This window comes from Berghia stephanieae, chromosome 4 (genome assembly GCF_034508935.2).
Source record: "Berghia stephanieae isolate SIO BIC M18660-M18661 chromosome 4, UCSD_Bste_1.3, whole genome shotgun sequence".
Taxonomy (NCBI): Eukaryota; Metazoa; Mollusca; class Gastropoda; order Nudibranchia; family Aeolidiidae; genus Berghia; species Berghia stephanieae.
The window spans coordinates 81,412,500-81,425,444 of NC_088363.1; the positions used below are offsets into that span (position 1 = coordinate 81,412,500).

Below are 12,945 nucleotides of genomic sequence, written 5' to 3' on the forward strand. Positions count from 1 at the left end.
AAAAGCCCGCAATTTCGCGGGGAAGGAACTATTTTCATTCGGTATTATACCCACCATCATTTAATGAGGGCAGATTGGTAAACAACGTTGTCTGTGTAACTTGGTACATCCTCTGTTGATTTTTCTGTGTGGCCCAACAAGAAGTGTAAGCCGCTATAACCTCTGACCCGTGACACAGCAACATATAGTTGTCCGTTTGTGAAAATATGTTGTGGTAAGAAAATTAAATGCGAAAATAAACCTGAAGTAGCAGACGTGAGCAGAGTTGAAAGACGATCCTGGGATCGAGAACTTACCTTACAGTACAGGACTCTGGTGATCATGTTTGGTGGCGTTTGGCACCGTTTTTATGCACCTCCACTGGAGTTGTACAGAAACGAACCATTTATATGCACCTCCGTTGGCCCCGCTGGTTGATTAATGAAAATGTTGCTGCTTGAAGCTCGAAGGAAAAAATAACGATAAGTGTTGAATTGTAAGCCTCAATTTAATAGACGAAGACATACTGTGGACGTTCCTGATTTCCCATTTATCAACAAAACACGACGAATAAGACACTAAGACGAATGAGAGATGTGTAGTGTGAGTGGCGTAGATAAGATAAATAAACATAAACAATGATGGGACGGGAAGTTTTTGAAAAACAACAACAAACCAAAAAAAAAAAGAACAAGAAAAAAAAAAAAAGGAGAAAAAACCCCCAATAAAAAGACAAAGACGCGGTAAATGAATACTCACTGATGATGATGATAAAATATTTTAAAATGATAACAATCGACGTTTATATATAAATGCACGTCGATAACACATTGAATGGTACCGATGTTGGTTTTTTTTAATATAATAATGAATAATAATAATAATAATAATAATATAATAATATAATAAATATATATAATAATAATAATAATAATAAAAATAATAATAATAAATAATAATAATAAATAATAATAATAATAATAATAATAATAATAATAATAATAATAATAATAATATATATAATAATAATAATAATAGATTAATTTAAGGTTTTAAATATATGTCCAGTAACTATAACAACGAAAATGATGTCTTTCTCAATAAAGTAAACTTTTTTTTAAATGTCCACAATGGGATTGAACCCAGTACTTTCAAGGTCTGGCAGCTTACCCACTGCGCTACGGAGCCACCTGACTATTCATAACATTTAATAAGGTCTTTCTAAAACCTTATTTTACCTTCAATGCAACTTCTATTTTCTTGTTTTAAATTTCGATTTTTTAGATTATTATTATTATTTTTTAATTTATTACCAAAGAATTTAAACCTGGGTATTATCCACCCGAAACCATCACATTGAAAGCATCAAAGGGCAATAATAATACTTGATGTCATAAATAGATGAAAACTGTTGAAAACTTAGTGTAGATCTGAAATCCTTAAAGTAATTAAGTGAATACATTATTTCGAATGCGACGATTTGCGTAAAAACGCCAAACTGACAACTTTTTAGAGTGTCGAAATTGGTTGTTTTTGAGAGTGTTAGTGTCGTCGGTACATATTTCATGATATCTGTTTGACTCAACGAACATTCAAACTGACTTTAAATTATAAAAGGAAATCAAATTATCTGTTTATCTATCTGTAAAAAATACATTTCTAATTTTCAAATCTTTCAGTAGAGTTGTGCGCCGTATAATTTTTTTTATTGACTCAAATGGCACAATGTTCTCTACAAGGCTAGACTATATTTTTTTAAGAAAGGATTTTCAATTCCATTGTATTTATCTTCCAACAACAGTCTACATGTTTTTATATTTCACTTTCTAAACTGCATTACACAGTTCCTCCCCGCCTCCCCTCTTTTCACGTAATTAATTGCGCACCTTTTAGAAATATCTAGCATTCTATTTTAATTCGTGCTTCCTTACAAAGGAGCATACTATTTCCTGCCAACCAATGTTTTATTTATTCATCTTAACTACGTTACTACCACATTATCCCATTCATCTGTGGTGTTTCATTCATCCTGTTTTGTTGATAAAGGGGAAACCCGAAACGTTCATTTGATCTGTTTTTGTAATTAAATTGAAGCTTACATTCAATTTCACATTATTATTTATTTCTTCGAGCTTCGAGCAGCAACGTTTACATTAAGTGAATACATTATATTGGGGATGTAGGAGCTTTCGGAATGTCTACCCTTTACTTAACTTATGGAAAAACAAATATCCTAGCACCTTTACTAAGACTTATGACTAACCCTAATAGAAAAAAAAATCATCCGATCTATAGCTAACCTTAATAGAAAAAATGATGACAAATTGAATGAATAAACGCCTGACAAAAGATCAACGGTGAAAATACAAATTTAAAGAATACTGAGGATGTAGGAGCTTTCGGAATGTCTCCCCTTTACTTAACTTATGGAAAAACAAACACCCTAGCACCTTTACTAAGACATGGCTAACCCTAATAGAAAAAAAAATCCTCCGATCTCAAGCTAACCCTAATAGTAAAAAAGACCCTCGGACTGCTTTGTACTACCTTTCAATACTTCACAAATGAAAATGGCGGCTGAAAATCAAAACAATGGTCAAAATCCATCTATCAACTTTTGGTTGTTCTTCCTGTCGTAAAAACGCCAAACAGACAACTTTTTACAGTGAAGAAAATGGTTGTTTTTGAGAGTGTTAGTGTCGTCGGTACGTATTTTATGATATCTGTGTGACTCAACGAACTTTCAAACTGACTTTAAATTATAAATGGAAATCAAGTTATCTGTTTAGCTTTCTGTAAAAAATACATTTCTAATTTTAAAATCTTTCAGTAGAGTTGTGCTCCGTATAATTTTATTTATTGACTCAATTAAGCACAATGTTCTCCACAGTGCTATATTTTTAAAGAAAAGATAAATCGATCAACTGCGAGTGTGTGTGTGAGAGAGAGAGAGTGAGAGAGAGAGAGAGAGAGAGAGAGAGAGAGAGAGAGAGAGAGAGAAACTAACTATAAATAATACAATAAACGGGACCAACTATTCTCATTAAAGTAATCTGACACATAAGCTGCTAGATTTCAAGATGTGAACGAATTATCAAGTTGGAGAGGTGGGAACGTGGAAATTTTCATGGTTTGGATTGGGGTAACAAAAACAAAACAAAACACGATCTTGTCAAGTTTCAGACTTGAAGGAAAAGTTGAAACCTTCAAAATCTCAATTCTAAGTCAAACAAAATGTTACAATCATCCCTCCTCTTCTTTCCTTCTCTAACACAACTTCAAGCCATTCGACAACACGCCATTTTGAACAGAAAATACAGTGTTTTTGTTCAGTGAGGGGACAGCGACTAATTTTCAGAGACGGGAGAGCGCTTCGACTACTGTCTGCGAATAGTGATTCCGCCGTGGAATCATTATTCCAGTACTACTAGGAATAAGCACTTAGAATATGATAACAGCATCATCAATTTTCTTACAAAAATCATTTATGATATCATTGTGAATTTTGATAAGACCAGCATTGCTGCTGTGGAAGGGGCGATAACCAAATTGAAATCAGAACAGTAGCGTGATCTCAAAATACTGGTTCCAATCTCATTGGATGTGTAATGTCAATCTTCTGGTGGACTGGACACATACATTGTGTTGCTGATCCTCTGGTTATTATCTAATCTAAATAATTGCTGGTCATCAATTGCGATAATAATAATAATAATAATAATAATAATAATAATAATAATAATAATAATAATAATAATAATAATAATAATAATAATAATAATAATAATAATAATATTTATGTACAGACGTATAAAATGCCGACAATGATACATACATAAACATAATATACGTAAATATATTGTAGTAAAGTAAAATTTGGTAATAGGTATATTGTAATAATATTGTAAGCTGTAAGAATAATTACATAGTATAAATTTCAAGGGACATACAGATTATATAATTGTAAAGATATAGATATATAGAAAAGGTATATTGATGTCAACATAATAGAAAAAAGATAAGTAAAAAGCTAAGAATTAGATACAGTATAATACTAATGTAAATTGACTGAGAAAATTACATAGTATAAATTACATGGCACATAATGTAGAATAAATAGGTAAATTGAGAAGTTGTAGTAAGCGATTTTATAGATTGATGTTTTAAAAGTGTGGTAATGGAGTAATTTTAAAGAAAAGGATTCAAAGTTAAAACGGACGTAGACCAAAATTTATAAATTATTTTCGGAGGTGTCTTTCACTTTTTGTTCATATAGACAACAATCGGTCACTTCTGTTCGAGTTCTGTATCTGTATGGTTGGCGCTGAAGAAACCAATGGTCTGGTTGTATTTCAGCGGCGTCCTCATTGGGCGCGGGCCCATGTCAGTCGGGCCTTGAAATCGTTGAGGTGTGGTGCCATGATGACCAGCCCATTCCATTCCGAGATAGTTCTAATGAAGAAAGAATTTCTGTAGTTTTGTGTTCTTGTCTGTAGGATTTTGAAGCAGTTTGAATTGTTTGTGGCGTATCTGTCAATGGGGTTTTCGGTTATGTGGTTGGCGAAAGTGAGTGCTCGGATTTTTCTTTTGTTTGGTCGTGGCGTGAAAAAGGAGTCTGCCTTTATTGATGGTTTTTGATCTGTTATTGTCTTGAACATGAATGACAGACGGGTTTCTTTTTCTTCTTTGTTGGAGGCTGATGAGATTTCTTTCTTCTAACATTTTTGTCATGCATCCTGGGGTTCTGCTCTTATAGTTCCCAGTTATGAACCGGGCGCCTTGTCTCTGGACTCTCTCAAGTTTTTGAATATCCTCTTTCAGGTAGGGGTCCCAGGCAACTGCTCCGTATTCCAATTGTGATTTCACAAGTGCGAGGTAGGCGTTTTGTTTGCATGTCGTTGGGGCGTGGCTAAGATTTCGGCGGAGAAAAACGAGGGTGCAGCTTGCCTTTTGGTTATTTTGTTAATGTGTTTCCCCCATTTTAAGTCCTTTGAGAAGGTGATGCCAAGGTATGGGTGATCGTCGACTTGTTTCAGGACGGTGTTGTTTAACTTGTAGGTCTCATTGTACTTTTTAGCTGTGCTGAGGATATAGCATTTGTTTGCGTTAAATTTCATTCCCCAATCATGAGCCCACTGTTCGAGACTATTCAAGTCCTCTTGTAGCAATTTTTGATCATTTGCAGATTTTATTGGTCGGTATATTAGACAGTCATCGGCGAATAACCTAATCTGAGATTTTACTCGTAGAGGTAGGTCATTGATGAAACAAAGAAATAGTATGGGTCCTATCACCGTTCCCTGTGGTACTCCTGATATGACTGGACATTCATCCGATGACGTGCCGTCTAGGACTACTTTCATGGTACGTTTTGTGAGGAAATTACAAAGCCATGTGTGTAAAGAGCCACGAATTCCGTAATTTTCTACTTTCTGCAGGTGTTTTTGGTGGGGCGCAGTATCAAATGCTTTGGAAAAGTCGAGGATGCCGATGTCTGCCTGAGTGTTGGCATTCTGGAGTCTCAACATGTCGTTTACAGTTATTAGGAGTTAGCTTTCACATGAGTATCCTTTGCGAAACCCGTGGTTCAGGTCAGTTAGGATGTCATTGTTCTCAAAGTGGTTCATCATGTTCTTACAGATTATATGTTCTAATAGTTTGGATATTACAGACGTCAGTGAGATTATTGATCTGAAGATTTAAAGGATGTGTTGGATTATCTAAAATATTTTCAATTTTTCTTAAGCAGTATTCTGTATATAAATCATTAAAAGACATGGATCCTGTGGTAAGTTTATATACTTCCAATGAGCTTTGAACGGGAAGAGAGCAAGGTGTGTCTTCACTACTTCTCTGCCCTGTTGAGAGAATGATTTGTACTGATTCAGAATCCTAAAAATAACAATTTTTTCAATTATTTTCCCTACCATTACGAGTTTATTCAATGTTTAACGTTAAACACAATTTTGTGTTTTTTCTTACTATTATTCTGGCATTTATTTCAGAATATATGAGATAATAATATGGCACCCAAAGTGACATGGGTTCCCCCAGATGGCGGATGGGGTTGGGTGATCGCCGTGTGTTCCTTGGTTCTCCATGCTTTAGGTCTGGGTCTGATGCTGTCTATGGGAGTTCTCTACGTGTCCTGGATTGAAGAGTTCAATGAGGACAGAGCAGCCACGTCCTGGATCATCTCCATTGCTATTGCAATAGCGTTCGGACTAGGTACGTGTCTCAAAAGTAAAATTGCTCAAATAATAAAATAAAACTAACACTAATATAGGGAATGAGATTAGCGGAAGAGTAGCGTCCCTTGATGGACGTCACCTTACAGAGAGAACGTCAAAATGGTTTTGCGCATGCGTCTCTCTCGTCCTATCTTCCTGTCAAGTGTCTCATGCCGCACAACCAACATGACCTTCTCTCTCTAATAACTTTTCGCTCGTGACTTCCAATCAAGGGACGCTAATCTCATTCCCTATAAAGACAGATACGTCTCGCCATTTAGCAATGTGAATAGTGAATGTTTCTGGTACAAACACCTGTCCAACAAAGCAAAGCAGCAAAAAGGAAACGATATAACAAAGAAACAGAATGTCTTGTGGCTATGCGATCTAGTGGTATGACATTCGCCTCCGGATTGGAAGATCCTGACTTCGAGTCCCGCTCTGAGCGGCCCATTGATGAGTGGTTGAAAGGGTCTTTACTCAGATTCTTTCACTGTATTCAGGTCTATAATCAGTACCTGACTGTTGCAGCGTTGACTCTGTCTTTTTTTATATCTCCAAATAGTCATCATGTCTTATCTTAAATGTTAAGTGTGCTGTTGTCTAGAGACCTCTTGTAAAGCTCTTTGAGCATGTTTAATGGATATTGCCCTATATAAAAGCTCAAGTTTTTTTTATTGCGATGTCCAATGTCTTTATTCTTTAGTTCGAACGATGCAATAACATTCCGAAGTCTAGACAAACATTCAACTGTCTTCTTTGAGATAAATCAACGAGCATTCAAACGTAAGACAAACGAATGAACTGACTGAACACTTTGTTTGGCTTTTGCGTAAACCGATTAAGGTGAGCGTTTAAAGCAGGTAATATATCTATTATGTGCTCAAAGTGCATTATACAGGGTCTCACGCCAACAGTAGCAAAGCCCAAGTGGTAGCGAATATATAACATTCCAACTTATCCCATGTTTTGTACATTTTCGGATTTAAGGAAAAGACGTGATACCGACAGTCGGGTTCAAACCTTCTTGGGCTAGTAATGCGATACATTTATCCGCTATGCCATACTTCTCACACACCTTGTGCTAAAAGCAAATTGCACTGGGTGTTGTATGATCAAATGGAGGGGAGTTGCCTAGAAAGTAGTGCCATATCACTTAACCATGACAGAACGATGACCAATGTCTTAACCATATATCTACGATTATAATGATTGGGTGATTCACCATTTGTGCACCTTAGAATTCAACTCAAAGACATTCTTTTCAATATGGCGAGGAATAGCTATTACATTTACCGAATTTTAACTCTCTCCTTACCAGCAGTTTTTTTTTTTAATTTTCACCAAAACTGCACACCACCCAACACAAAAATTTATTTTTCTAACTCAAACATTAGGAATCGCTTATCTTTAATGTAGACATCAGAGGTTTGACCAGCGGATTTGCGAGAAGGCTTCTTCATAGGTTTGACCAGCGGATTTGCGAGAAGTCTTCTTCAGAGGTTTGATCAACGGATTTGCGAGAAGGCTTCTTCAGAGGTTTGATCAGGGGATTTGCGAGAAAACTACTTCAGAGGTTTGATCCACGGACCATCGATGTGCAAGCAACACTTTCCATTTAATCCAAGAAATAACTTCAATGGAGTATCTGTATAATACTGATGGTGAGACCAACCTAGAGTCCCTTTTAAAAACGAGTCCTTTAATAGCCGAATTTCAAGGGACAGAACCCATGACCTTAATCAATATATATTTCATATATTTTACTAGATGATATATATATCTATATCATCTAGTAAAAACCACGACACTCCACACTAGAGATAGATAGATAGAGAGAGAGAGAGAGAGAGAGAGAGAGAGAGAGAGAGAGAGAGAGAGAGAGAGACTCACAACGTGCTTAAACAAGAGAAACTAATTACCGTCTTATTTTCACTATACAGTTCAATTAAACAACCACTATCCCAATTAAATTTACCATCCCTGGAACGACAGCGGTTCACACAATTCTTTTACGACGCTACGCATATTAATGAGGAGACTCAATGAGTAGGACCAGGACGCCTCTTTGAACCTGCTGTTCGGACTTCCTTGTTCATTTTACACGTACCTGTTTATGACACAATGGTGTTATTAGGAGGAATGGATTAAAAGTGAGAAGAACGTGGGAATTCTTTTCAACATTTAGGACCCGTTGATTTCAAACAATGACAGTACCATGCTAACACGTAGTTATCTCTCTCTCTCTCTCTCTCTCTCTCTCTCTCTCTCTCTCTCTCTCTCTCTCTCTCTCTCTCTCTCTCTCAATCAGAGCAGTATTAAGTGTCGTCAACGACCGTGTGAGTGACAATGATTGGGAACTCACAAAGATAGTGTCTTTTTATAACGCATTGGAACAAATTAACCCCAACCGTCGTCAGTGTGAATAAATAACTCGCGATAGGCTTTGATGGATACTGTAAAACTACTACTACTACTACTTCTACAACTAATGCATTAATTGAGCTTTATATAGCGCAATATCCACTAAATGTGCTCAAAGCGCTTTACAAGGGGTCCCTGGTCAACAGCAACATTTAACATGTAGGAGGGGATATGCCGCCTGTTGGGCGATATTACAATGTTTCGGACAAAGATACCGCTGTTGACGGCCAGGTACTCATTTTACACCTGAGTACGGTGAGAGAATGTGAGTAAAGAGCCTTTTCCAAGGACTCAACTATGCGCCGAGCTTGAGGCTCCAACCCAGGACCTTCCGATCCGAAAGCGAGTGTCATACCACTAGACCACATAGCCGCACCATTATTACTATTACTCTACAACCAATATTTCTACTTCTGTAACATAAAACTCAAACATTTATATAGTGTAATATCTACTAAACGTACTCAAAGCGCTGTACAAACTGGCCCATACCCAAGAGCAACACTTAACATGTAGGAGGAGACATGATGCCTTTTAGGCGTTATTACATGTTTTCCACCAAGGTATTTATCGCCTGAGAATTGTGAGAGACTGTGAATAAAGAGAGCCTTTTCCAAGCACTCAACTATGCGCTGCTCAGATTGAGACTCGAACCCTGGAGCTCCCGGTCATACCACAAGACCACATAGGCGCACAACAGCAATAGTTGTAATAATAATAATAATAATAATAATAATAGAAGTAGTAGTAGTAGTAGTAGTAGTAGTAGTAGTTAGTAGTAGTAGTAGTAGTAGTAGTAGTCGTAGTATAGTCGTAGTAGTAGTAGTAGTAGTAGTAGTAGTAGTAGTAGTAGTAGTAGTAGTAGTAGTAGTAGTGTAGCAGTAATGTAGTAGTAGTAGTTAGATTTATCACGATACGATACCGGATAATACTGGATTGTCGCTTTTGATAAAATATTGACATAATTATGGTCACCAGGGTCTTAGCGTTACATATAATCGCCATGTCACAAATTAAACCAAAAAATGTTGAGTTTGTCATTGACTGAAACAACAGTAGATACTAGGTGTGAAATGTGAAGGACATGCGAAATTGCGGCATCCGTCCCTTTGATCTAACAACGTAGACAAGTCTGTGTCATGTATGGTGCAAGAGAAGAACACCCACCCACCCCTCTCTCTCTCTCTCTCTCTCTCTCTCTCTCTCTCTCTCTCTCTCTCTCTCTCTCTCTCTCTCTCTCTCTCTCTCTCTCTCTGTCTCTGATCAGTCTCTCTAACTGATGATGACAAATACCTAGTATTAGTAGATCCTAGGTGTGAAATGTGAAGAACATGCGAAATTGCGGCATCCGTCCCTTTGATCCTAACAACGTACACACGTCTATGTCATGTATAGATAGAATGCTGATGACGTCACGCAATGACCTACTTTAGTTCCGGATGGCAAAAGAACTTGGCTGGCCTGTGAACATTGATGTGAAACAAGCTCTTGTCCAATTTTTAAAATGTGAAACGTGCCAAATAACTGCATAATCATCGGATGCACTAGAAGACAGGGTCGAGATGGAGTCAAAATGTTCAGGTTACCATCCATTAGGAAGACGAAGGACCCAAAAATAATAATAAATTTAACCCAGCGGAGACAGTTGCAGCGATCAGAAGAAAGGGATTTGGCGATGGCTCAAATCTAACTTGCAGCCACCGAGTTTGCAATGATCATTTTGTTAAAGGTAAGAATTGATGGATAAATTAAAATCTTAAATATTATATATACGATATGAATTAATTTTAATTATTGTGAACAAAGCAAGTTTACTTCGCTCCAACATCATCATGTAGCCATTGTGGGCCATAGCATGTCACGGAGTTGGCGGCAACCGACCAAGGTCCTTGCCTTAATTTCTGACGTTGCAAGTTTATGATTTTGTAAATATGTGTTTTATTCTTTTTCATGGAAGAGAAATCAAATCAAAAATTTCAAACTCGGTGGTCTAACAAAATCTACGGAGGGATTTTTCACCGATGTGACTTTTCTATGCGAAACTCCGAAGTTGGAGAAATCATCTGACTCATCTCAGACTCAGATGTAATCTGTCTAGTCTGTAGGCGGTCTAGAAGGAATCATTTTAATTTTATGGTCCATACACGGTCCGGATGGATGATCTTTTATTTGTTGTGTTTAGTTATCAGATAGGACCATGAATATTTCATGCATTTCTCGTGCAACATACTCTAAATCAAAACCAAATGCCTCATTACCGATAGTGATAGGGCTACTTTCGTTTTCTAGTAGTGTTGGGTTATTTGATCGCTTTTACTCGATCGACGACCGAGCGCCAAGCCACGAGTCAGTGCTCGATCTCAATGCCGGAAGAGCGAGTTAGTAAAACGATCACTCGATCGTAAAACGATCAAGCGGGTTGTGAGCTTGAGACGATCTTGACACGTGAGACGAGCTTGAGACGATCAGGATTCGAGCGAGCGGAGGGGTAACGAGTGTTTCGAATCATTTCAAATTCAAACGATCACAGTTTGCCATCCGATACCAATCGCCAATGTTTGCACACGGTAGTCTGTGGTTCTTCCACAGCCCTCACTCCTTGTCAGATGTTAGTGTGTCTGGGTGGCAGTGGCAGGGAAATTCGTATAGGTGTATCACGCGTGTGTGACAAGACTTCATTAAACCTACTAAAGTTTGACTATCACACACACACACACACACACATACACACACACACACACACTAAGGCTATTTCTATGACACACACGCATCCCTCTATCAATGAACACTCCTACAGTAGTGCGGCTATGTGGTCTAGTCATGACGTAACTATAGGTAGTACTCTAGTCGACCATGGCTCTCGTGCATTATAATGGTCTAGTGGTATGACACCCGCTTTGGGATCGGAAAGTCCTGGGTTCGAGCCTCGCGCTCGGTGCATAGTTGAGTCTTTGGACAAGGCTCTTTACTCACATTCTCTCACCGTACTCAGGTGTAAAATGAGTACCTGGCCGTTAACAGCGTTGTCTTTGTCTGAAAAATTGTAATATCGCCTAACAGGCGGCATGTCCCGTCCTACATATTAAATGTTGCTGTTGACCGGGGACCCCTTTACAAAGCGCTTTGATCACATTTAGTGGATATTGTAAAGCTCAATTTTTTAAAGTAAAACATTAGCTTTGAATATGGAATGTTTCAATTTTAGATGCCTGTGTATTCTTTGTTAGTTCCCATCATCATCATCATCATCATCATCATCATCATCATCATCATCATCATCATCATCATCATCATCAGGGGCAGCGGTACGGTCTTTGGTTGGCACCCGAAAGGTACCGAGTTCGATCACCCGCCGCTGAGTGGTCTTGAGCAAGTCACCTTGCCCTAACTAAATTTGCGGCGCTGCACTGCGGCTATCGCTTGGGTTATTCCAGTCTTCCCTTAGAATAGACCCGAAAGACGAATCTCCCCTATGGGATGAATAAAGGGAATTATGTTTAATTTATTTATCATCACCATCATATCAGCGGGATCATCATCATCACCACCACCACCACCACCCTAATAATAATGGATAAAATAAATATCAACACATTTCAATGTAATAATCAATCTAAAATCAATCAGTGCTCCTAAAAGACCCTTTGATTTCTTTGTCTAATTCGTTCCATACTTTTGGAGTCCCGACAAAGAAAGATTTTCAGCTAACTATAGTTTATATATGGGAATATTAATCATCGTTTATATTGGAATCGGAGTTGTCTAGCAGGTGTATTAGTTCAAAGCGCATTTCCAAGGATTTACCATGCTCAATGAACTTCACAATATTTTATTTAATTTATTCCTCCGGCACGCCATATCGACCATACATCCATTTCGTACAGTAGGTACCGATCGCTGTTTGGAGTCTTTTTGTATTAAAGCTCTTTACAATACCCGTCATTGCTTATAAGATAAGAATACATTCACACCTGAGTCAAGTGCCTGACACACGGACTTAACGTCTGGATCACAATTTTCAACAATCACTGTCACTCATCCGGCCATTGACAAGGCTTGATTTTGTGACAAGAGACACCGTACCACTGAGCGACCGAACAAATAATCACCATCTGCGCCATCGTCATCATCATCATCATCATCATCATTATCATCATCCTCATCACAGCCGTAACAGCCAGCAAAACCACAATCATCATCTTCGGGTCCGGTCTATCCGTGTGGGGGGTGGGGTGGAACCTGCTAAAGTATTTCATTTTTTAAACAGAAACACGATAATCATCATCATCATCATCATCGTCATCCATTGTCG

The 12,945-nt window shown here is 37.8% G+C and overlaps 1 protein-coding gene across 6 annotated transcripts in view; it reads left to right on the plus strand.

The window, feature by feature from the left end:
- Positions 1 to 12,945, plus strand: part of LOC144971364 (monocarboxylate transporter 14-like) — a 51,006-nt gene that overhangs the window by 18,978 nt on the left and 19,083 nt on the right. For all 6 annotated transcript variants that reach the window (XM_078912154.1, XM_078912159.1, XM_078912158.1 and 3 more), the window contains exon 2: positions 5,985 to 6,207. In XM_078912154.1, the coding sequence (XP_078768280.1) occupies positions 6,003 to 6,207 (205 nt within the window). In that variant the 5' untranslated portion in view covers positions 5,985 to 6,002. The remainder of the gene's footprint in view (positions 1 to 5,984; positions 6,208 to 12,945) is intronic.